General features: G+C 41.0%; 1 protein-coding gene across 5 annotated transcripts in view; it reads right to left on the bottom strand.

Moving 5' to 3' along the window:
• The window catches only part of CUNH2orf42 (chromosome unknown C2orf42 homolog), a 64,093-nt gene that overhangs the window by 3,742 nt on the left and 34,324 nt on the right, over positions 1-26,027 (bottom strand). The window contains exons 2-9 of one of the 5 annotated variants that reach the window (XM_073897563.1): positions 14,834-14,986; positions 13,562-13,831; positions 12,344-13,178; positions 11,310-11,390; positions 8,283-8,387; positions 5,624-5,728; positions 3,597-3,704; positions 1,309-1,409 (exon numbers count right to left, since the gene is read on the bottom strand). In XM_073897563.1, coding sequence (XP_073753664.1) covers positions 1,309-1,409; positions 3,597-3,704; positions 5,624-5,728; positions 8,283-8,387; positions 11,310-11,390; positions 12,344-13,166 — 1,323 coding nt within the window. In that variant the 5' untranslated portion in view covers positions 13,167-13,178; positions 13,562-13,831; positions 14,834-14,986. Of the gene's footprint in view, positions 1-1,308; positions 1,410-3,596; positions 3,705-5,623; positions 5,729-8,282; positions 8,388-11,309; positions 11,421-12,343; positions 13,179-13,561; positions 13,832-14,833; positions 14,987-24,704; positions 24,812-26,027 lie in introns of those variants that run through there. The other 4 variants (XM_073897562.1, XM_025868479.2, XM_073897564.1 and 1 more) reach the window with 4 other exon arrangements.

Raw genomic sequence — 26,027 nt, 5'->3', positions numbered from 1 at the left:
CAAACATTTGGATGATGACAGATCTTTTACTTACTCTTTTTTGTTAAGTACACTCCAATTAAAACTTCCTCTTGTATTTTCAAGTAAACGCTGTCAACTAATCTGCCTTTTCTCCTTTATATCATTCATGGCTTTCCTTTTTCTTCTGTAACTTTAAGTTGAACCCCAGCCAAAGTATATATGAACTGAACCCCTAACATCTTCACGGCTATTCAATGGCTACTGGCATGGACTTGCTCTCAAATCCGTTTTATTCCTTCCCCTGCCATTCTGCTAGCATCATTCTCCTCCTAGAAGCCCCACTGTAGTGCCTGTAGCTGACCTCACAGCTTGCTTCACACCATCCTTGGGACTGAGCCAGACAGAACTTGAACTGGTCTTTGCCACTAAACAGCACGGTGAGCTTCTCACGGCCTGTTTCTCATCTGCAAAATACAGTTAATGCCAACGCATGGCTGTGAGTCTGAATGAGGTGATGCAGGTAAGTAATGGCCAGCAGACCGACACGCCACGATTCTTAGCTCTCTTCCCTCGCCTGACAGTGCCTCCCTGAACCCCTGCTCTAGGCCAGAAACTGTCTCTGTGACACTGACATTTAAAGAGTTTCTCAAATGTCTTTAGTGCTAACACAGGCCTTTTCTAGGGCTCACAATTAAGTTCTATGGCTTCCCAACAACTTATTTTTTTTTTCTGAATGTAACAACGCTTTGCAATCAAGCTAATCTTAATGTATCCAATCATACTATGCTGAATTTTCTACATTATTCCATTACTGTAGGAAGGGAAAACCCTCAAATTTTCAGGATCTGCTTGAAAAAGAAAATGTTTAAAAATGTCTATTTCCCTTGCAAAAAAGAACACAAACTAATTAAGGGTCATTTCTCTAATGAGGACTAAACTGCAGTTTGTGGAGAAGCCTTTAATTGTGCTGGGTTCACTGACTTTACAAATAGTGTATCATCTCAAATTATTTATACACTTTCTAGCTCCCTGCCAGTTAATCTAGGGCTCACCATAGCTAGTAGGGGTTCGTTATTTAATTTACAAGAAAAATGATCTCTGTTTTCTGATCCCAAAGGCAGAGAAAAGGAATACTCCAACTTAGGATACTTTTTCAAGCCATAAGAAATAGCCATTAAAATCATAGCACCAGACAGCTAAGAATATTTCTGAATAATCTCTTAGTAGGAGAAAAAGCAATTCTCTTTGGTGTCTATAACTCAAAGAACTCGTGCAAACACACTTCTTGCACTTGTTTCTCTCTCTTCCCCCCTTTGCCCTCCTACTATTGCAGGAACACCCTCTTACCTCTGGAGTATCTAAGATTTGTTTAACTTGCAGGATATTAGTGATATGCCAGGTATACTTGGAAAAGGTTCCCAGTGGCAATGCATCTTTCCGAACAAAAGCTTCAATGTAAAAAGGGAACATGATTAGACTACCAAAAAATAACATTCTCTTTCATTGTACATGTTATCCAGTTTCTAGAAAGTTTGGTGCAGTGCTAACCTCTCCTTATAGAATCTCAGCACTTTGAAAAAGAAATTCTAGAGGCAAATCTATAATGGGTTTCGCAAAATGTGATAAATATATGGATTTCTGCTAAATAAAGCCTCTGATGCTTCTTTGAGATACTACTTTATTTTTGCTACCTTAGAAACTTATTTCTTAAACAACAACAACAAAAAGATACATTTCTTTGTTTGATACAGCTACACACACTGGGCTCCATTATAAGATAGCCTCTTACAATCTCTTACAACTTCAGATATATCAGAGGTCAAATTATAGTTCTTAAAAGGATTATATGGAGTTTAAGCTAGTTAATGTGGTTGCCAATCTGATGCCTTGCCTGCAGGGTTAAAAAGGGTTTCACGAAAGGGCCTGCAAAAATAGAGAAGGGATGGGTTAAAATTAATGTATTAGGAGGCCTAAAGTTTAACGTGAAAGAAAGAATGCTGCCTCAGATAGATAAGCTGTGAAGACAAAATTTTCATGGCCCTAAACTGATTCACAGCTTGGACTATTCAAAGATAGAATTAAACCTCAAACAGTCCCTATCACATCGTCAAATAACTACTAACTAAAGAAACAGCATTGATTTCCAGCTGTGGTTATTCTTGGGCTATTTGCTGCTGAGCCATCCTTTCTTCCTTCTTTTCTCCCTCTTATTTCCTTACACTACCTAATAAGTATCTTGACATTTCTAGTAGAAGATGTAATGGAAAACCAAGAAATATGCACCACAATAATGCAAATATAAGCGTTCCAAGCCTAAGAATTACTCTAAAAATAAAATCTTCCTTCATCAAAAATTAGGAGTCGTGAAAAACAAGTTTGTTTGTTTGTTTTTATTTTTTTATTTATTTTTTTAATTTTTTTATTTTAATTTTAATTTTTTTTTTTTAAAGATTTTATTTATTTATTTGAGAGAGAGAGAATGAGAGACAGAGAGCATGAGAGGGAGGAGGGTCAGAGGGAGAAGCAGACTCCCCGCCGAGCAGGGAGCCCGATGCGGGACTCGATCCCGGGACTCCAGGATCATGACCTGAGCCGAAGGCAGTCGCTCAACCAACTGAGCCACCCAGGCGCCCTGTTTGTTTGTTTTTAAAGATTTTGTTTATTTATTTGACAGAGAGAGGGATTACAAGTAGGCAGAGCGGCAGGCAGAGAGAGAGGGAGAAGCAAGCTCCCTGCTGAGCAGGGAGCCCGATGTGGGGCTTGATCCCAGGACTCTGGGATCATGACCTGAGCCAAAGGCAGACGCTTAACCAACTGAGCCACGCAGACACCCCAACAAGTGTTTTGTTGTTTTTTTAAGATTTTATTTATTTATTTGACAGAGACACAACAAAAGAGGGAACACAAGCAGGGGGAGTGGGACAGGGAGAAGCAGGCTTCCCCCAAAGCAGGGAGCCTGATATAGGGCTCAATCCCACAACCCTGGGATCATGATCCGAGCCAAAGGCAGACGCCTAACGACTGAACCACCTAGGCACCCCAAGTTTTTGTTTTTGATACATACCATTGTATGCCTATAAGACGCCAGCCCAAATAATGATTGGAGACTGCAATGCTTTTGTTGAAATGGGTTCATATCTAAAAATATCAAACTTCAGGGCACCTGGGTGGCTCAGTTAAGCGTCTGTCTTCAGCTCAGGTCATGATCCCAGAGTCCTGGGATCGAGTCCCAAGTTGGGCTCCCTGCTCTGCGGAGAACCTGCTTCTCCCTCCTCCTCTCCCCCTCCTCCCAGCTCATGCTCATGCTCTGTCTCTCTCAAATAAATCAATAAAATCTTTTTAAAAAAATAAAATAAATTTAAAAAAATATCAAACTTCTTGGTGGGCACCCTTATTGCACTTCATTGTTCTTTTACCAGGTTTGTGCTTTCTGAATCTTTCCATTACCTCTTACTGGAATAAGTATGGGGCCTTTGAGGAGGGTGATCATTATTCCAAGAGCTGACTGGCTAAGGCTTCATGCTCTGAGCATGTGACCCAAAGTCCTAATCCTGAAAATTCCACATGGTTTTTCTAAACATAATTCTTTAAAGTCAAGACATCTACTGCTATTCCTGAGGAAAAAAATCCCATACCTGTGGTGGAGTTGGGAAGCCGTTTCTTTGCACTTCCTATAGATATTCTTTGTTGCAGGGCATCGAAAAAGGACTGAGGAATGTGGAACACCAGTGGCTCTGGTTTGCCTACAGCAAATAAGAAGAAACTCATTTAGGGAAACTCAGTGGGCTTTCTGACGTGTAGGGAGAAGTGCAAGAAATGGAACTGGGTGGCAATAATAACTAAAACTGCCACGGAGGCTGCTTTATACAGAAGCAAAAGAAGGCTTTGATTGACCTTTATGAGTCAAGCACTGTTACCAGCCCTACTCTTGGTCCCTCATAATTGTAACAAATACAGCAGGCCCTTGTCATCCACCGAAGATAATGTTTTAAATCCCCTGTTTCGTAAACACCACCGCAGCCCAGACCTTTCCCTTTAAAGAGTATATGAAATGAGATGAGAACAATGAGGCTGAGTTGAGAAGGTAAACTTGATTCATTCCTGCTCACTGTCCCCAGGCCTTTGCTATGTGCATTCATGTCCAAGCAAAGTAACTGCAAGCTCCCACTCAGATGGTCTGGGTCATGAGTACTGCAGACCCCAAAGTCAGGACACTGTTTATCCAATAAGCATTGGCCTTTCTCTCTGAATATGATCTCAAAGCAGGCAAAATGTTTGAAAATACTTAACAAACCTCTTAAAGAAAATTGCAAGACACAAGGGTCAACAAAAAGTCTGCAGAAAGAGTGTTCAGGGGAGGGGTCAGAAGAGTTCAGACTTTTTCCTTAAAAATTGTCCAAGGGGAGGGCAGCAAGTGGCTGGCTCCATGGGTAGAGCATGCAACTCCTGATCTCAGGGTCATGAGTTCAATTTCCACACTGGGTGTAGAGCTTACTTAAAAAATAAAATAAAATCAGGGCACCTGGGTGCTCAGTCATTTGGCATCTGGCTCTTGGTTTTGGCTCAGGTCATGATCTTGGGGTGATGGGATTGAGCCCTACATCGGGCTCCACGCTCAGCAGGACATCTGCTTGGGATTCTCTTTCCCTCTGCCCCTCTGCAACCCCCTCTCTACAATAAATGGATAAATCTTTAAAAAACAAAAAACAAAAAACTACCCAACAGGCTAGCCCCAACAGAGGGGAAACATCCAGAACCCCTACCTGCCTGGATATAACTTAAGAGTGGCTCTTAGGGGCGTCTGGGTGGCTCAGCTGAGACTCCGACTCGTGATTTGGGCTCAGGTCATGATCTCAGGGTCCTGAGATCGAGGCCCCTGTCAGGCTCCATGCACAGTGCGGTGTCTGCTTAAGACTTTCTTTCTCTACCCTACTCTCTCTCTCACTCTCTCCCTAAATTAAATAAATAAATCTTAAAACAAAAACAAAAACAGAATAGAACTACCATGTGCAATGACATGGATGGAGCCAGAGAGTATAATGATAAGCAAAATAAGTCAGTCAGAGAAAGACAAATACCATACGACTTTATTCATATGTGGAATTAAGAGACAAAACAAACGAGCAAAGGGAAAAAAGAAGAGACAAACCAAGAACCAGTCTCTTTAACTATAGAGAACAAACAGATGGTCACTAGAGGGGAGGTGGGTTGGGGGATGGGGAAATAGGTGATGGGGATATAAGAAGTGCACTTGTGATGAACACTGGGTGAGGTATGGAATCGCTGAATCACTATTTTGTACACCTGAAACTAATACAACACTGTATGCTAACTATACTAGAACTAAAATAAAAACTTAATTAAAAAAACCCAGAATAGAACTACAACACAATTTGGCACCTGGGTGGCTCAGTCATTAAGCATCTGCCTTCAGCTCAGGTCGTGATCCCAGGGTCCTGGGATCGAGCCCCACATCAGGCTCCCTGCTCAGCGGGAAGCCTGCTTCTCCCTCTCCCACTCACCCTGCTTGTGTTCTCTCTCTCGCTGTCTCTGTCTCTGTCAAATAAATAAATAAAATCAAAAAAAAAAAAAAGAACTACAACACAATTACTTTAATTTCTCCTCCTTTCAGCAATAGCCAAGTTAGGTGACCAATACTTACCATCAAACTGATAGTGCATGGTTTGATGGATGCGTTCTGTGACGCTGGCCAGCCAGTCTTGGAAGGATAAGGTCACTTGTGCCTCATCCAACAGCTGACCGGAGGCTAGGAAAAACAAACAAAAAACTTTTCAGTAACTTATCTTTTTTTACAGAAACAACAGTTAGCTGATGTTCGAAAAAGCTGAGGATTTTATACAGAAAAGGGCAATAAGTTCAAATTCAAAGAAATTTAGATACATTAAGTAAAATGGAAGATTCTATGTTTTTGTTTTTGATTTTTTTCTAAATGTTTTATTTATTTATTCATGAGAGTCAGAGAGAGAGAGAGAGAGAGGCAGAGGCAGAGGGAGAAGCAGGCTCCCCGCCTAGCAGGGAGCCCGATGCAGGACTCGATCCCAGGACCCTGGGATCATGACCTGAGCCGAAGGCAGACGCTTAACCATCTGAGCCACCCAGGCGCCCCTTGTTTTTGATCTTTAAGAATCCTTCTACAAAAAAGAAAGTGAAAAGCTGTGGAGATACTAATGGGTTTAAGATTATTAACCATAGTAAGTTTGCAGCCTTTCAACATTAAACTGCAAATTGAAGGGGTGTCTGGCTGATTCAGTTGGTAGAGCATGTAACTCTTGATCTCGGGTTGTGAATTCAAGCCCCATGCTGGGTATAGAGATTACTTAAAAATAAAATCTTTGAGGGGCACCTGCGTGGTGTGGTCGGTTTTGGCTCAGGTCCTGATCTCAGGGTCATGAGATCAAGCCCCACGTCGGGCTCTGCACTCAGTGTGGAGTGTGCTTGAGACTCTCTCTCCTTCTCCCCTTCCTCCTTGCTCTCTTTCTCTCTCATAAATAAATAAATATTAAAAATAAATAAATAAAATCTTTGAAAAACAAAATAAAATCTCTGGGAAAAAAGCCACAAATTGAAGAACAGCCTTGTACAACGGCTGCTTTATTTTATTTTATTTTATTTTATTTTATTTTATTTATTTGTCAGAGAAAGAGCACAAGCAGGGAGAGTGGGAGGCAGAGGGAGAGGCAGGCTCTCCACTGAGCAGGGAGCCCGATGCAGGACTCGATCCCAGGACCCTGGGATCATGACCTGAGCCGAAGGCAGATGCTTAACCAACTGAGCCACCCAGGTGCCCCTAACGGCTGCTTTAGAGATCTATAAATCAGGAGATAATGATGCCACTGCTACTATTCATTTGAAACTAAATCCTCACTAGGTAAATGTATATAGCGATAATTTGCGTAAAAAGCTATTTTATTCTATTTTATATTTTCTTTGCACCAAAGGAAGTGATGTTAAAAATCTTCTAACTGGGGCGCCTGGGTGGCTCAGTCGATTAAGCATCTTGCTTCAGCTCAGGTCATGGTCTCATGGTCCTGGGATGGAGCCCTGCATTGGGCTCCCTGCTCAGTGGGAAGTCTGTTTGTCCCTCTCCCTCTGCCTCTTCTCTTGCTCATGCTCTCTCCCTCTCTCTTAAGTGAATAAATAAAATCTTAAAAAAAAAATCTTCTACCTGATATATTTTTTTAAGTTCAAGTCATATATATACATATATATGTATATATATTTAAGATTTTATTTATTTATTTGAGAGAGAGAGACAGAAATAACGACAGAGATAGTGAGAGAGAGCACAAGTGGTGAGGAGAGGGAGAAGCAGACTCCCCGCTGAGCAGGGAGCCCAACCGGGGCTCTATCTTAGGACCCTATGATCATGACAGGAGCCAAAGGCAGCCACTTAACTGACTGAGCCACCCAGCCGCCCCCTTCCTGATATTTTTGATCACACTCCCTGATCTTCTGGAACCTAAATGTTCCAGGAACATTTATTCCTGGAATGTGTAAGTTCTTAACTGGTTAATTATAAGTTGGTCTTGTATTATTTGCTATTTATGTACTGGTCTTGTCTTCAAAACCAGAGTATGAGAGCAGGAATGATGTCTGGTTTTTAATCACCCAGCCATAATATATGAGAGTTAAGAAAATGTTGATCCCCAAATGTATAAATTTAATTATTCTGATTAGAAAGGTAAATATATGTTATGTTCAAATTAAGTCATTTTGTCTCATAAGTTCAGAATGATACCCATGCTACTACTTTCACATATGTTTTCAAACTTAATTTTTTTTTAACACACGTTGACTTTTATTTTATTTATTATTTTTTAAAGTAATCTCTACACCCCATGTGGGGCTCAAACTCATGACCCTGAAATCAAGAGTCGCATGCTCTACTGACTGAGCCATCCAGGCACCCCCAAATTTATAACTTTGGAGAACAGATTAGATTTGTCTTTCTCAACAAATATTTATCACTGCACAATTGTAAAATATGTTTCTTCTTCAACTTTGAGACTCCATACCAACTGCATGTGGGTAATAAGCAACAAAAGGAAAATATCCTACAGAACATGTGCTGCCAAGACACGAAGTAATTTTTGCTGCATTTCTTATTTAAAAGACACGATTTGGTTTTGACTAGGATTGGAAGCCAGTGGGACAGAACAGACCTCAGCCTCAGTGCCTGCTCCTGTTTATCTTAGCACTCTCTGGGGGATAACATGCAACATTTCTTTCCATTATATCGCTTTGGGCTTCTTTAGGATGATTTCCACCTCTTTAGCCTACCCTGGGGAAGGGAAACTTACCCTGCCTTTTTAATGAAGAAGCAACCACAGGTTTTTTCAGGCCACCTTTCCTTAGATGACTGCTCGTTGCATCCTGAGACAGTAGTGAACTGTTCGTCTGTGCACCTAAACCACAAACCATTACAGTGTTTAATAACATGTCTGCAGAAGAGAAATTGATTCAATATTAATTTCTGAAGAGTCTAAGATATAAAAAATCTTTGTTAATTTCTAAGTTAGCTTCAGTTTCTAGAAGGAATTAGCATTAGACTTTATACATAACATTTTAAGTTTCATATGCTCTTTACAGGAAATCGGGGTGTGGGTGAGGGACCTAGAAGTGAAAAGAAGAAAAAAAATTTGCCCACTGCTCCCACCTCTCAGAAAATCACTATCAATTTTCTGGTGAACTATTGTCTTTGTGTGTGTGTGTGTGTGTGTGTGTGTGTGTGTGTGTGTGTGTGTAAATAGTTGATTTTACTTATTCTGTGATTTTAAGTAACCGTGATTGTACCAGGATTGCCAAATTTAGCAAAAAAAATTCTGAATTTCAAATAAATAGTTTTATTTTCAATATAAGTATGTTCCAAATATTGCATGGGACATACTTATACTAAAATTATTTGTATGAAACTCAAATTTAACTGAGCATTGTTTTTTACCTGAGTTATCTAAACATTTCTTTATAATAATTCTTTTTTAGATTTTATTTACTTATTTGACAGAGAGAGAGGCAGCAAGAGAGGGAACACAAGCAGGGGGAGTGGGAGAGGGAGAAGCAGGCTTCCCGCTGAGCAAGGAGCCCAATGCGGGGCTCGATCCCAGGACCCTGGGATCATGACCTGAGCCGAAGGCAGACACCCAACGACTGAGCCACCCAGGTGCCCCAATAACTCTTTTTTTAAAAAAAGATTTATTTATTTTAGAAAGAGTGAGTATGTGTGCGTGCACGAGCAGGGGTAGGGGTGGAGGGAGAGAGAATCTCCAGCAGACTCTACACTGAGCGCGAAGCCTGACACGGAGCTCAATCCCAGGACCCTAAGATCACCACCTAAGCCAAAACCAAGAGCTAGACACTCAACTGACTGAGCCACCCAGGCACCCCTATAATACTTTATACTAATTTTTATAATTCTTTATAATAATTTTTAATGGCTGCCTGATAGTCTATCAAGTAGCTTGACCATGGCTTATTTAACTATCCCTAGTGGTTGGCTCTTACTTTCTAATTTTTAAATATTATAAATATCTGTAAAATGAGTATCTGTGGACAAAATGTTTTTCCTGTATCAAGGATTATTTTCTCATAAAAGATTATTTATAACCCCCTATTCACACACATGCACACACACACTCTCTCTCTCACATAAATAAATTGGGGCACCTGGGTGGCTCAGTTGAGCATCTGCCTTCGGCTCGGGTCATGATCCCAGGGTCCTGGGATCAAGCCCCGCGTCAGACTCCCTGCTCAGCGGGGGTCTACTTCTCCTTCTCCCTCTGTGCTCTCTCTCTCAAGTAAATACATGAAATCTTTAAAAAAATAATAATAAAATAAAATAAATAAATCTTTAAAAAAACAATTATTTAGAATCAGCTCTACTGAGTCAAAGGATAAGAACTTTCTTTTTGGGGGTGCCTGGGTGGCTCAGTTGGTTAAGTGTCCGCCTTCGGCTCAGGTCATGATTCCAGGTCCTGGGATCAAGCCCAATGTCGGGCTCCCTCCTCAGTGGAGAGTCTGCTTCTCCCTCTCCTTCTGGCCCTCCCATCTGCTCGTGCTTGCTCCCTCTCCCTCTCTCAAATAAATAAAAATCTTAAAAAAAAAAAAGAACTTTCTTTTTGAATTTCAGGTTTTCTTGGGAAAGACTAGTAAGTAAACATTTTTTTTTTTAAGATTTTTTTTTTTTTTTTTTTAATTTGAGAGAGAGAGAGAATGAGAGATAGAGAGCACAAGAGGGGAGAGGGTCAGAGGGAGAAGCAGACTCCCTGCTGAGCAGGGAGCCCGATGCGGGACTCGATCCCGGGACTCCAGGATCACAACCTGAGCCGAAGGCAGTCGCTTAACCAACTGAGCCACCCAGGCGCCCCAAGACTAGTAAGTAAACATTTAATGACAATCTCTGCTCTATACTGCTGCAGAATTACTTCTTAAAAACAGAAATACCCATGTCACTTTGTTTCTCCATCTTTCTCCAACATCCCAGCACCAAAACTCCTGTGCTCATATGACCATATGACCCACCTCTAAAAATACTCTACCCACAAAAATGTTTCTACCCACATATGTGGACTGGAATATTTTTCTTTTGTTTAGAGTCTAGGTCTTTTAATACTTATTTACTAGAACAGTATTTTCATATTGATTTATCTGACTACTTAACTGACACTGGTACATTTACATTCAAAAAGAAAAAATATACATATGGTGCCACCTATTGAAAATGAAGCTAAGAAACTACACTCTTAAATTAGTTTGGAAAATATAATTAACTGTTATCACAAATTTCTAAAAACACTCTATGGATGAAAACTTCATTACACTGTCCTAAGGCAGATTAAGGTGTAAGACTAGTTCAAATGTTTAAGGGCTAAACAACATATACAGGGCGCCTGGGTGGCTCAGTTGGTTGGGTGACTGCCTTTGGCTCAGGTCATGATCCTGGAGTCCCGGGATCGAGTCCCGCATCGGGCTCCCTGCTCAGCGAGGAGCCTGCTTCTCCCTCTAACCCTGCCCCCTCTCATGTACTCTCTCTCTCTCTCTCATTCTCACTCTCTCAAAATAAATAAATAAATCTTTAAAAAAATAAAAATAAACAACATATACAATAATAAAAGTAGAGTCTGGTTAGATCTTATACTTGGCCAAAAGAACAAACTCTTAGCTCCACTTGACAAAGAATCATCAGTGGACGAGAAAACTTTTTTAAAAAAGTTAAAAAACATAACAAACATTATTTCTGTATTTGCTAAGATTCAGTGAAACACATAAAATAGAGTAAAACAATCTCTAAAGACAACACCACTGAACAAACAACCCAAACGGTTTCTCACCAGGTACTTCCTCCTTCTTCCTCTTCTTTGGCTTAGAGGCAGTAGACTCACAAGCTGTTACTGTCGATTCTGAATGGCAACCTAACTGGGGCACAATAACCTCTTTAAGACCTAAAATACAACAGATTTCTTAATTATTTTTTTTAAAGATTTTATTTATTTATTTGACAGAGAGAGAGACAGTGAGAGAGGGAACACAAGCAGGGGGAGTGGGGGAGGGAGAAGCAGCAGGCTTCCCGCTGAACAGGGAGCCGGATGCGGGACTGGATCCCAGCACCCTGAGCCGGAGGCAGACGCTTAACGACTGAGCCACCCAGGCACCCCAGATTTCTTAATTATTAATACCATCCAAGTGTAAGTATGGGCCCCTGCCTAGAGAAAAATTAATTAGTAAAAAATAAATTATGGAGTGATTGCCCACTTTAAAATAATTTCTTTTAAAGAAATCCCCAAGACATAGGTTTTTGTTCATGGATCATTAACATGATAAAAGACTTTACAGAGAAATAAAACTAAAAAGTTGGGAGCTACTGCCAACTAAAGATCATTAAGAAATGAAAATAAAAAGCGTCTACAAGATAATACTGTTAAAAACCACAACAAAAGACTTGCTGTAAGTCTTCAAAGATCTTTTGAGTTTTCCTCATCTTCAAAGATAAGAAACAAGCAAGCAACCCAAAATAAAAGGTTTTTTTGTTGTTGTTGTTTATTCTTTGTTTCTTTAAACATAGGGCATCTGTGAAAAAGTTAAAAAAAAAAAGGGCAAAGCAAAGCTAACTTTTGCTAGATTCATTGTCTCAGTAAAAATGCCCAAGTCTCTTGATCATTAATTTCAACCAACCAACCAACCAACTAATCAACCAACCAACCTTTATGCAAGTGTGCTGACTGGGATTAAAAGAAGGAATGCTTTTCATTTGAATTATCTAGCAACTGCTTCTGAAGGTTGCTAGGACAATCTCCAAATGCCATCAGTGGAACTCTTTCATTGCCATTTTAGAAAAACAGAGTAACTGTGTCAACACACCACCTACCGCTGGAATCAAAATTTAGGAAGTCTGAGAATTCCTGAGCCAATGTCTCGTCACTGGCAAAAGCACAGATGCAAGCAAAGAAATGAATACATCTCTGGGCCACCTCATCCTTGGAGGCGTTCGACTTGTGTGATTTCAGAGCCTGGCAGGAGCAGAAGAACCGGCGCTCGGGCAAGCTTTTGGCACTGATTTTCTGCACAAAGGATGTATGCAAATACCCCAAACTGTGCTTCTGGCTTGCCTTGCATTTCACCACCAGAATGTTTTTGGTAATCCTCTGTACGAGGGGACCTGTGGGTTCCGTGGCCAGTTGCCAGATGGTTTGCTTGGTTTCTGGGGAGGCCTGCATTGCATTCAGGACCGAGCTTTTCAGAGTCAGAGGGGTGGCTTCTGCCTGGCAATTCACCGCCAGCTTGATGTGCTGGCACTGATTTTCCACTACGCCCTGGGTGGCAGCTTTCAGGCATGAGGGGACATAACACCGTCCGGAGCTCAGCTGAGTGATGATTGTCCCGTCCACCGTCTGGATTGTCGTCTCTGACACGCCTAGCTCCACAAAGCATCGGTGATCGGGGCCCCGGTCTCTTTGCCGCACTGAGTAAACCTGCAGATCGGAGCCTGTGATGATTTTGACAGCTTCAACACTGGGCTGCTTCCGTGCCCCGTAGCGGAATATGGTTCCACATGTCTTGTTCTTGCAGCTCAGTCCCCGGGTTCCATTGTATGTGCCGCATCGGGGACACTTTCTGATTCCCCTCAATGTGGCCTTCCCCAAATCAGACAAGAAAGCTGGGACTTTAGTCCTTAGAGAGTTGGGTTCCATTTCTCAAAGGCCCTAGAAAAAGCAATAAGCCCATCAGCATGAATATACATTCATATACACACATACACAAAGTTAAAATCATTTATGATATTTAGTACAGAAAGTAAAATGTAAAGAGGTTAGCTACCATTTTCAAATTGTACCCTCAAACAGAACATTCACTTAAGCCATCAAACAAAAGTGAAGGAACCCTTGCCGTTCATATCATATATTTTAAAAATCCTAATATAATAACTAAAGCATTTCCCTAGGCTCAAAATGGTTTTATACAACAACCTAGATTAGTTAACCTAATTTTTACATGCACAGATGTTTAATTTGAACAAGAACTGGAGAACGGGAAAGATGAATTCTTTCCTTTCCACCATTCCCCACAAAACCCGGCGCAATCCTACCTGAATCAGCTGCCAGAGCATCTGGAAAACAGTGTAACCTGAATTCGTAAGGTGTTTCATTAGTTTGTGATCATAGAGGACAGGCAAAGACATAATCATTTGCAGAGTAAATGATACTGTTTAACCCAAAGTCTTTTGAAGTTTGAACTCTATGGTGTAACAATGCAGACATTCTGCCTCCTCCTTCTTGGCCAGCCAATGGCAAAGCTCCTGCCCAGTGTTCCAGAGTCAAAGAAGATTCCCACTGCCCTAAGTGGAGATCCTGGCAATCTATAAGTAAGACAACAAAAATATTAAGGTTATAAAAATAGTATGATTCTCTCCTCTTAGAAAAGGAATCCAAGTCTTCTGCAGGTTATTTGAAAAATATGTGACAGAAATTGTTATGGGGAAATGGTTGTTTTGTACTTCCAACTTAAAGCAGGTAAAACAGTGCTAATGTCATTACATCAGTAGCTGTCAAGAACACCCAGAGCCGTGACATATAACTGGCCAAAAACTCATCCTTCCCAATAATAATGCGTTATATTTTAGAGTGCTTTATGCTTTTCAAAGTGCTTTCACATTATTTCATTTGAACCTCACAATACTAGTATCTCATTTGAGCCAAACAACCACCACACTTCACATGAAAATTAAAAAGTTAAGGGGCGCCTGGGTGGCTCAGTCATTAAGCGTCTGCCTTCGGCTCAGGTCATGATCCCAGGGTCCTGGGATCAAGCCCCGCATCGGGCTCCCTGCTCCGCGGGAAGCCTGCTTCTCCCTCTTCCGCTCCCCCTGCTTGTGTTCCCTCTCTCGCTGTCTCTTTCTCTCTCTGTCAAATGAAAAAAAAAAATCAAAAAAAAAAAAAAAAAAAAGAAAATTAAAAAGTTAAGTAACCTGGGGCACCTGGCTGGCTCAGTCAGTAGAGCATGTGACTCTTGATCTAGGGATCCTGAGTGTGAGCCCCACACTGGGCATAAAGAATACTCTAAAATAAATAAATAAATAAATAAATAAATAAATAAATAAATAAATAAAAATAAAATGCTAAAAAACATTTTGAGGGGTGCCTGGGTGGCTCAGTTGGTTAAGCTTCCGACTCTTGATTTCGGCTCAGGTCATGATCTCAGAGTCTGAGATCAACCCCCAAGTCGAGCTCCGTGCTCAGCCAGGAGTCTGCTTGAGATTCTCTCTTCCCCCTCCATCTGCCCCTCCCCTGCTCATGCTCCCTCTCTCTAAAATAAATAAATAAATCTTTAAAAAAAATTGACATAAAAAAAAGTAACTTGCCTGAGGTCACCCAGCAAAATCAGCAATGTGGTTTCCAGTGTCTGCTAAGAAGAGTGTGAATCTCAGGGCGCCTCGGTGGCTCAGTCGTTAAACGTCTGCCTTCGGCTCAGGTCGTTATCCCAGGGTCCTGGGATCGAGCCCCCCCGCATCGGGCTCCCTGCTCCTCCTTCTCCCACTCCCCCTGCTTGTGTTCCCTCTCTCGCTGTCTCTGTCAAATAAATAAATAAATAAAATCTTTAAAAAAAAAAAAAAAGAAGAGTGTGAATCTCTGCTTTTGATTTCCCCTCCAGTGTTATGAAAATTTTCAGATGCACGAGTCGGGGGTGTGGGGGGGGGAGGGCAGAGGGAGAAGCAGACTTCCTGCTGAGCAAGAAGCCTGACTTCAGGCTCAGTCCCAGGACACTGAGATCATGACCTGAACAGAAGGCAGACGCTTAACTGACTAAGCCACCCAGGCGTCCCTAACATTTCAAAGTAATTTACAGGCATCAATTCAGCACTCATTAACTAAAGTTCAACTTCTTTTTTTAAGACTTTTTTTTATTTTTAAGTAATCTCTACACCCAACATGGGGTTCAAACTCACAACCGCAAGATCAAGAGTTACATGCTCTACAGACTGAGCTAGCCAGGCACCCCAAAGTTCAATATATTTTTTAAGGTAATCTGCTTGTGATATTGAAATAGGCTGTTAGTATTGCTCTTGCCCCCTGACCCCGAAGGATGATCTTGATAAAATATTTTCCCTCCACATGTTCTATAGTCTATTTTTTTTAAAGATTTTATCTATTTACTTGACAGAGAGAGAGACACAGTGAGAGAGAGAACACAAGCAGGGGGAGTGGGAGAGGGTGAAGCAGGCTCCCCGCTGAGCAGGGAGCCCGATGCAGGGCTCAGTCCCAGGACCCTGGGATCATGACCTGAGCCAAAGGCAGATGCTCAACGACTGAGCCACCCAGGTGCCCCATATAGTCTATTTGTTAATCAACAAATTGTAAAGTACAAGTAAGAAAAGTCTAAGACTGCTCACCTTTTCACTGGTGCTATGAATTAATCTCCCAACTGTAATATTTGTTGAGTATCCACTAAGTGAATAAAGCTTTGTGAAATATGATCTATTGCAGGATTTTTTCATCTTGGCACTACTAACATTTAGGGCTGGATAATTCTTTGTTGTGGGGAACTGTCCTATACATTGCAGAATGTTTGGTAGCATCCCTGGTCTCTACCCACTAGATGCCAGTAGTAGTCAACTCTTCCTCCCCAAGTGGTCAAAAAAATAAAAATGTCTCCAGATATTGCTGGATGTCCTCTCAGGGGGGCCTAAATTACCCATTAAAATCCCCTGATCTAGAGACAGTAGCCTGTTTACACAGCATTTCCTTTCCAGGTCAATAAACTTCTTTAGTAGGTATTTTCATTCAGCCACACAGGGGTTCTTAGAAGAGAAGGTTGTTCCAAGTCAAAAGATGAAAGATTTAGTTTGCCTTTTACCACCAATTACCTCTGTGACCAAGTTTTGTTTTGTTTTTGTTTTTTTTAAAGATTTTATTTATTTATTTGACAGAGAGACACAGTGAGAGAGGGAACACAAGCAGGGGGAGTGGGAGAGGGAGAAGCAAGCTTCCCACCAAGTAGGAAATCACCCAACTGTTTTCCAAAACGTTTTTATATTCATACCAGCAATGTAGGAGGGTTCCTGATGCTTAACCAACTGAGCCACCCAGGAGCCCCCTGTATTCTATCTTTGCAACTTTTCTGAAAATGTGAAATTATTCTAAAATAAAGTTTATTCTTGGGGTGCCTGACTGGCTCAGTCAGTAGAGCATGTGACTCTTGATCTTGGGGTTGAGTTTGAGCCCCACATTGGCTGTAGAGATTACTTAAAAATAAAATATCTGGGGGGTACCTGGGTAGCTCAGTCGTTAAGCATCTGCCTTCAGCTCAGGTCATGGTCCCAGGGTCCTGAGATCGAGCCCTGCATCGGGCTCCCTCCTCAGTGGGAAGCCTGCTTCTCCCTCTCCCACTCCCCGCTTGTGTTCCCTCTCTATTTTATTTTATTTTTTTTTAATATTTTATTTATTTATTTATTTGAGAGACAGAATGAGATAGAGAGAGTACATGAGAGGGGGGAGGGTCAGAGGGAGAAGCAGACTCCCTGCTGAGCAGGGAGCCCGATGCGGGACTCGATCCCGGGACTCCAGGATCATGACCTGAGCCGAAGGCAGTCGCTGAACCAACTGAGCCACCCAGGCACCCCCCTCTCTATTTTAGAGAGAGTGCAAGTACATGCACAAGTGGAGGGGAGGGACAGAGGAAGAGAGAATCTCAAGCAGACTCCCTGCTGAGTAGGAGCCTGATGCTGGGCTCAGTCTCATGACCCTAGGATCATGACCTGAGCCAAAATCAAGAGTCAGACACTTAACTGACTGAGCCACCCAGGAATCTCATTAAACATAAAATCTTTAAAAAAAAGTTTATTCTTGGGGTGCCTGGGTGGCTCAGTCGGTAAAGCATCTGCTGTTGCTCAGGTCATGATCCAGGGTCTTGGGATTGCCTGCATCGGGCTCCCTGCTCAGCAGGGAGTCTGCTTCTCTCTCTGCCACCCCCCCATACACTTGTGCTCTCTCTTGCACGCTCTCACTCTCTCTTAAATAAATAAATAAAATCTTTTTGAAAAAAGTTTATTCTTAAAAAAAAAGTGCCATTAGTGGGAAAACTGGTGAAATCCAAATAAAGTCTGTATGTAGTAGAGTTAGTAGTATTGTACCAGTGTTAAAACCTTAGTTTTGACAAATGTCTCATGGTTAGGTAAAATGTTAACATTTGGGACGGCTGGGTGAGGGTATATAGGAATGTCTGTATGATTTTTTATCTTTTCTATAAATCTAAAATTATCCCAAAATTAAAAGTTTTTAAAAGAAATGTACATTTGTAATTTTGAAAGATACTAACAAATTGCCCTCTACAGAGAATAATAAAAAAAGTAAAAGAAAAAAAAAGAGGAAAAAGTGGAATTCCTATGATGATGCTAAAACTATACAGAGCACCTTAAGGTTTCACCATGATAATTGGCAAAGCAGTTCCTCCCTTAATGAGCAAAGTTTTTTTTTTCTACTTTAATGATATGTTAAGTGATCATCATCAATGAATTTTTAAAATTAATTTTTGGGAAAAAATAATTTTTGTTAAGCTCATTCATATATTTGTATTTCATATACATATATAGATATTTTTTCTATTTTGCAATTGAAAAACAACTAGAAGCTCTGAAGTTAAACTTGGTCATGGAGGGGCACCTGGGGGCTCACTTGTTAAGCATCTGCCTTCGGGCTCAGGTCATGATCCCAGGGTCCAGGGATAGAGCCCCACATTGGGCTCCCTGCTCAGTGGGGAACCTGCTTCTCCCTCCCCCCACCCCACCCCTACCCCCGGTCGTACTCTCTCTCTCAAATAAATAAATAAAATCTTAAGAACAAAAAAAGAAACCTCTTTACTGAGGTATATTTTACAGACCATAAAATTCACCCATTTTATGTATACGATTCAATGATAGTCATCACATTTGTAGAGTTAGGTATCTGCCACTATAATCCATTTTGAGAACATTTCTATCACACTAAAAAGATCCCTCTGGCCGTTCACAGTCAATTACCATTCCCATCCCCAGGCAATCACTAATTTGTTTTCTTGTCTCTACAGATTTAACTTTTCTGGACATTTCATACAGATGGAATCATATAATATGTGGTATTTTATGTCTGGCTTCTTTCACACAACATGCTGTTTTCTAGGTTCAACCACATTGTAACCTTTATCAGTATTTCATTGTCTAAATTGCTGAAAAGCATTCCATCCAATGGATATATCATTTTGTTTATCCATTCACCAGCAGACAGATAACTGTTCTGTTTCCAATTTTTGGCTATTATGAACATGCTGCTGAGAACATTAACATGCATTTCTCTTCATTTCTCTTAGGTATCTATACACTTAGAAGTGGAATTGCAGGGTCATACGGTTTACTTTTAACAAGAAACCATCAAACTGTTTTCTAAAATGTTTTTATATTCATACCAGCAATGTAGGAGAGTTCCTGTTTCTCTACTTCCTGGCCAACATGTGTTATTGTCTTCTTTATTATGGCTATTGGATTATAGTAGGTGTAAAGTGGCAGGCACCTCATTGTGCTTTTAACTTGCATTTCTCTAATGAATAATGATGTTCAGCAACATACTACATGCTTATTTAGACATATCTGTCTCTTTAAGGAAATACTATTCAAATATTTCACCCATTTTAAAATTAAGACTGAGGGCGCCTGGGTGGCTCAGTTGGTTAAGCGACTGCCTTCGGCTCAGGTCATGATCCTGGAGTCCCGGGATCGGGTCCCACATCGGGCTCCCTGCTCAGCGGGGAGTCTGCTTCTCCCTCTGACCCTCTTCCCTCTCGTGCTCTCTGTCTCTCATTCTCTCTCTCTCAAATAAATAAATAAAATCTTTAAAAAAATAAAAATAAAAAAATAAAATTAAGACTGAGGGGCACCTGGCTGGCTCAGTCAGTAGAGAACACCACTCTTGATCTCAGCATTGTGAGTTCAAGCCCCACGCTGGGCCATAGAGCTTACTTAAAAAAGTAAATAAATAAATAAAATTAAGACTGCTTATATTTGATACATAAAAATGAAAATTTTCTGCATGGAAAAAATGTACCATAAGCTAAGTCCAAAGACAAAAACAAACCGAACAAAAGCAGTGCCAAGACTTGTACACTGAAAACTGCAAACATCACTGAAAGAAATTAAAGATCTACAGGTGCCTGGGTGGCTCATTTGGTTAAGCGTCTGACTCAGTTTCTGCTTGGGTCATAATCTAGGGGTCATAGGACCAAGCCCCATTCCTGGCTCTGTGCTCAGCGTGGAATCCGCTTAAGATTCTCCCTCTCCCTCCCCCTCTGCCCCTCCCCCCACTCATGCTCATTCTTCCTCTCTAAAATAAATAAAATCTTAAAAAGAAATTAAAGACCTAAAAAAATGGAAAGATATCTCATGCTTGTAGATCAGAAGACTAATATTAAGAAGGTACTACTCCCCAAACTGATCTATAGATACAATGTAATCACTATCAAAATTCCAGATGCCTTTTTTGCAAACTGACAAGATGATCCTAAAATTCATATAGAAATGCAAGGCACCTGGCAGAGCCAAAACAATCTTGAGAAAGAACAAAGTACAAGGACTCACACTTCTTGATTTCAAAACTTACTACAAAGCAAATTAAGACAATGTGGAAAGAGAAGACACATACTGTATGATTTAGCTTATATGTATAATCTTAAAAAGCCAAACTCATAAAAAGAGAATGGAACGACTGCCAGGGACTGAGGGGTGGGAGAAATGGGGAAATATCAAAGGGTGCAAACTTCTAGTTATAAGATGAGTAAGTTATAAGATAAACAAATTATAAGATGATCTAATGTACATCATGGTGATTATGTTAATAATAGTATATTATATTGCTAATATACTTTCACTAATAGCTGAAAGTTGCTAAGAGAGTAGATGTTAAGTGTTCTCACCACACAAAAAAAACTGTGATTATATGACATGATGGAGGTGTTAGCTAATGTTTTGGTAGTAATCATTTTGCAATATATAAATGTACCAAAACACATTGAACACCTGGGGTGCCTGGGTGGCTCAGTCAGTTAAGCAGCTGCCTTTAGCTCAGGTCATGATCCCAGCGTCCTGGATTCTCTGCTCTCTCCCTCTGCCCCTCTCCTTGCTCATGTGCATGCACTCACTCTCTCTCTCTCAAATAAATAAACAAAATCTTATAAAAACACACATTGAACACGTTAAACTTACACAAAGTTATGTCAATTATATCTCAAAAAATCTGAGGAGGGGGTTCCTGGGTGGCTCAGACAGTTAAGTGTCTGCCTTCTACTCAGGTCATGGTCTCAGGGTCCTGGGATTGAGTGGTGTTGGGCTCCCTGCTCAGCGGAGAGCCGGCTTCTCCCTCTACCTCTGCCCCTCCCCCTGCTTGTGCGTGCACGCTCTCTCAAATAAATAAATAAATAAAATCTTTAAAAAAAACAAAGAGACATAACCCAATTTAAAAATGGACAAAGGATTTGAATGGATATTTCTTCAAAGAAAATAAACAGCCAATAAACATATGAAAAAATGTTCAACATCATGTAAATTATAAATCAAAACCAGAGTGTGATGCCATTTCACAGCCACTACGATGACTAAAAAAGGCAAAAAATAACAAGTGTTGTTATGGATATTGAAAAACTGGAACGCTCATACATTATTGATGGTACTGTAAAACAGCAGAGCCACTTCGGAGAACTGATGGTTGATTGTTCCTCAAAATGTTAAACTGAGTTACCATATGACTCACAAGAGAATATATACCCGAGACAACTGAAAACATACAAAAATTTGTACATGTATGTTCACAGTAGTAGTATTCATAATAGCCAGAAAGTGGAATCAATCCAAAGGCCCATCAACCGATGAATGAATAAACAAAATGTGATATACCCACAAATTGGAATATAATTTGGCACTAAAAGGGAATGGAATTCTGATACATGTTATATGAACCTTGAAGTATTATGCTAAGTGAAAGAAGCCGGACACAAAAAAGCTACACTGTATGATTCCATTTAAATGAATACGAAGAATAGGCAAATGCATAGGGACAGAACGTAGGCTGGTGGTTGCCAAGAGCAGAGGGAAAAGGAGGAAACAAGAGTGCCTGCTGGGGAGTATAAGGCTTCTTTTTGGAGTGAAGAAAGACTGCAATACTCTGTGCATATATAAAAAAATCACTGAATCACACCACTTTAAGGGAGTGAATTTTATGTTATGTGAATCATATTTCAGTAAAGCTTTTTAAAAAAGATTTATTTATGTATTTATGTATTTATTTTTGGGGGGGCAGAGGGGGAGGGAGGGGAGAAGCCAACTCCATGCTGAGTACGGAGCCCAACACTGGGCCCCATTGCACAACTCAGAGATCATGACCTGAGCTGAAACCAGGAGCTGGACACAACTGACTGAGCCACCCAGGCGACCCTAATAAAGCTATCATTGAAAGGGGTGCCCGGGGGGTGCAGTCGATGGAGCTTGTGACTTTTGATATTGGGGCTGTGAGTTTGAGCCCCACACTGGGTATAGAGATTACTTTAAAAAATAAAATTAGGGGCGCCTCAGTGGCTCAGTTGGTTGAGCGACTGCCTTCGGCTCGGGTCATGATCCTGGAGTCCCGGGATCGAGTCCCGCATCGGGCTCCCTGCTCAGCAGGGAGTCTGCTTCTCCCTCTGACCCTACCCCCTCTTGTGCTCTCTGTCTCTCATTCTCTCTCTCTCTCAAATAAATAAATAAATAAATAAATCTTAAAAAAAATTAAAAATAAAATTTAAAAAGTTATCATTAAAAATAGAGGGAAAATATTTGGAATGCAATTGCTAAAGAGCTAATTTTCTAAAATAAGAGTTTTTTACAAATCAGTAAGAAAAAGAAACCCACTAGAAAAATGAGCAAAGAGCATGAAAAGACAGCTTGTGAAAAATAAAAAACAAAAATGATTTTAAACATCCAAAATTCTATCTTACAATAAGCAAGAGGCAAATTAAAACAAGATAATACTTTGGCAAAATGACAAAAAAGATAAATGTTATTGTGTTCATTAAGATGTGGAGAAACAGTCATTGCAGGTCATTGGTGGGGATGTAAACTGCAACATCCTCTTTAAAGGGATGTAAATAAAATAAATGTACAACATATACTTTAACTTAGCAATTCTACTTCTAAGATTTCATTAGTTCTCCAGTCACATGTACACAAAGTATGTACAAGGGTACCCCATGCAAAGTTGTCAGGAACTGCAAAGAATGGAAACAGTCTAAGAGCTGATGAAAAAAATTATGGTGCAGGCATACAATATGCTACTGTAAGGCCATTAAAAAGAATCAGATAGAACTATATGTACTGATAAGGAAGACATACCAAGATATACTGTGGGATGAAAAAAGGTACTTCATGTAGGATACTCTTGGTTTAAAAAAGAAAAAAGAAGGGATACACACACACACACACACGTCTATGGTCTCAGAAGTGACTTAGGACTTGGGAAATAGGAGGGAGACTTACATATCACTGTTTTATACTATTTGAATTTTAAACATGGACTCATATCACTTATTATAGATTCTATATTGCAAGCATATACAAACAAGTAACACACCTGTAAAGAACCTGTATTTGTCAAAGAAAATGAAAACACTAATTTGAAAAGATATATGCACCCCTGTATTCACTGCAGTATTATTTACAATAGACAAGATATGGAAACAATCTAAGATGGATGAATGGATAAACATTTGGTGTGTATGTGCGCCTATAAAATGGAATACTATACTGGAATACACCATGGAATACTACTCAGACATAAAAGAGAAGGAAATCTTGCCATTTGCAACAATATGGATGGACCTCAAAGGTATTATGCTAAGTGAAATAAGACAAAGAAAGTGAAAGACAAATACTATATGATTTCACTTGCATGTGGAATCTAAAAAACGAAACAAAACAAAACTCATACATACAGGAAACAGACTGGTGGCTGCCAGAGGGGAGGAGGGATAGGAAGGTAGGAGAAATGGGTGAAGGGAGTCAAAAGGTACAAACTTCCAGATATAAAATAAGTCATGGGAATGTAATGTACTTCAAGATGACTATAGTAGATAATATCATATTGCATATTTGAAACCTGCCAAGAGAAGAAATCCTAAAAGTTCTCATCACAAGGGAAAAAAAAATTTTTTGTAACTTTGTATAGTGACTGATAACGACTTATTGTGGCGATCATGTCACAGGGTATACAAATATTGAATTACGTGGTACACCTGAAACTAGTATGTTACACGTCAATTTTACCTCAACTTAAAAAAAAAAGGATAAGAAAAGAACCTGTATTTGAATCCTGCCTAAAAAAAGGTCTCTTTTAAACAAGTTTACAAAACTGCCTCCTCAGCAAGATGGTGTAAAGGGACTGATGCGGGAAGAGCCAACCCAGGAACGCTCCCTGGAAGTGGTGCGTTTTAATCCAGGTACTGTTCAGCTGTAGAGCTGTACAGTTTGGTGGATGCTGCTTAATGCTTGTGAAGCAACAGTAACTGAAGAGAACGAATGATTATCATGAATAACACATAAAACCTACTAACTTTTACTGAGTACAAGCCCTTCCCATGCATTTACTCCGGTATTGCTCACCATAATCCAGTTAAGTGGGTATTATTTACCATCTTAGAGTTGAAGAAACTGGCTCAAAGAGAGTAATGATTTGATGACTGTCTCACAGCCAGCAACCAGATAATCTAACATGAGTTTGTAATCTACAGGATTCCTTGTCAAACCACAAGTAAAAGGAAGGGAGATGCCTAGAAGCCAGGCCTCTCTACTCCTAGGTTTCCATTAGCCCTGCGCTGTCTAGGAATAGCGGAAAAAGGCCGCTCCGGCCTTGCGGACGCGTGTCTGGGAACCCCGCCGGCAGGATGAGCACCTCCCGCCTGGCTTCCGGGACCCGGCCCACCCCCAGAAGCACCATTCTGGGACCTGCTTCCCGGCATCCTCCCCGCGCGACGGCTCACTTCCGGTTCTAAGTAGGCCCAAGGAGAAGCATCACCTGGCCAGGACTCCCCCTGCTCCTTGGCCACGCTCTCCGCCGGGATTCCCGGCTCTACGCCCTCGTCGCACTGCTGTCCCCGCCTTCTGTCAACGCGGCCCCCTTGCCTGCTCTGCGCCACCGCCCCCCCCCCGCGCGGCCCCAGGGCTCCACGCTGATGACCGCCCTCACCTCCTCTCTCTTCGCCTGCCGCGGCCTTTTACAAACGCGGCCAAACTGTTCGCTGTAACGACCGTCGTTATTGGTCAGGGCCGCCCACGCGCGGCGAATACCCGCCCACTCGGCTCGCCTTGTCTGATGGGAGTTGTAGTTTCCTCCTGTAGACGGCTAAGAATTTCGGCGGAACGCCCGGGTGGAGTCTGCGCTCACCCGGCGGCTGTAATGCACAGGTTCTTCGGTGGGGCCAGAGTGCTTCTGGACGACCGTGAGAAGGCACCGATAGGGTTCTAGAGCTGACCATGACTGTTTCAGCCCCGAGAGAGCACTGTTTCTGCATAGAATTCATTGGTTATCGAAGCAAAAATCGTCATAAATTATCTGCATTATTAGCAGATGTTGGCTGTGATTTAGCGTTTTGTCAAGGGAAGTCTTGTCCACCAAAGTATTCGCTGTTTGTAAAACTTGTGTGTTTATATCAAGTTATCTTTTTCTACCTTAACTACAGTCTGACGTAGTACTTGAACGTTTACCTTTATAATGAACTGAAATCGGCTTCCTGTGTGTTTTAGTTCTGGTCCTTAGAATCAAACAAAATAAATCTCAATACTCTTTGTTCATGGTTGAGGGTAACTTCTGAGTTCAATGTGTTAAGGATGAGGCCAGTGTTTGTTGGAAAATTCTGGAATGAGATTTCCTGCGGCTTTGGCCTTGATTCTGTTACTTACTAGGGGTGACACTGTGGGCAGGTTGCCTAAAAACATTAATCTTCTCATCTATTAATAAAAAAATGGTCCTTTTCAGGACTCTGGTTTGCTATATTGTTTCTCAAACGGGGGAGGGGAGGCGGGGGAGGGGTAAAAGGGCACGCTTTTCCACAAAATTCTTGCAATTTTGTGTTTCCATTTCGATTATAAATTTTTATTTTATTTTATTTTTTAAGATTTTATTTATTTGAGAGAGAGAGAATGAGAGATAGAGAGCACGAGAGGGAAGAGGGTCAGAGGGAGAAGCAGACTCCCTGCTGAGCAGGGAGCCCGATGTGGGACTCGATCCCGGGACTCCAGGATCATGACCTGAGCTGAAGGCAGTCGCTTAACCAACTGAGCCACCCAGGCGCCCCTCGATTATAAATTTTTAAAATGATGATCAGTATATCCTGGGTCATCTGGATGAAAACCTAGTAATACTGTAGGATTTCAATGCCTGGTTGTGTTTATGATTGTATTGGTGCCAAGTGATTCTCTAAAGCTGTTCTTCAACAGGAGTGCTGAATAGATGCCATGGATGTTATTAAACATCCTAAGGGGCACCTGGCTGACTCAGTCACTAGAGCCT

The sequence above is a fragment of the Callorhinus ursinus genome, unplaced genomic scaffold (assembly GCF_003265705.2).
Source record: "Callorhinus ursinus isolate GAN/ISIS: 27379988/994484 unplaced genomic scaffold, GSC_fseal_2.0 scaffold10, whole genome shotgun sequence".
Lineage (NCBI taxonomy): Eukaryota > Metazoa > Chordata > Mammalia > Carnivora > Otariidae > Callorhinus > Callorhinus ursinus.
The sequence above is the reverse complement of the archived record's forward strand: the minus strand, read 5'-3'. Positions and strand labels throughout refer to the sequence as shown.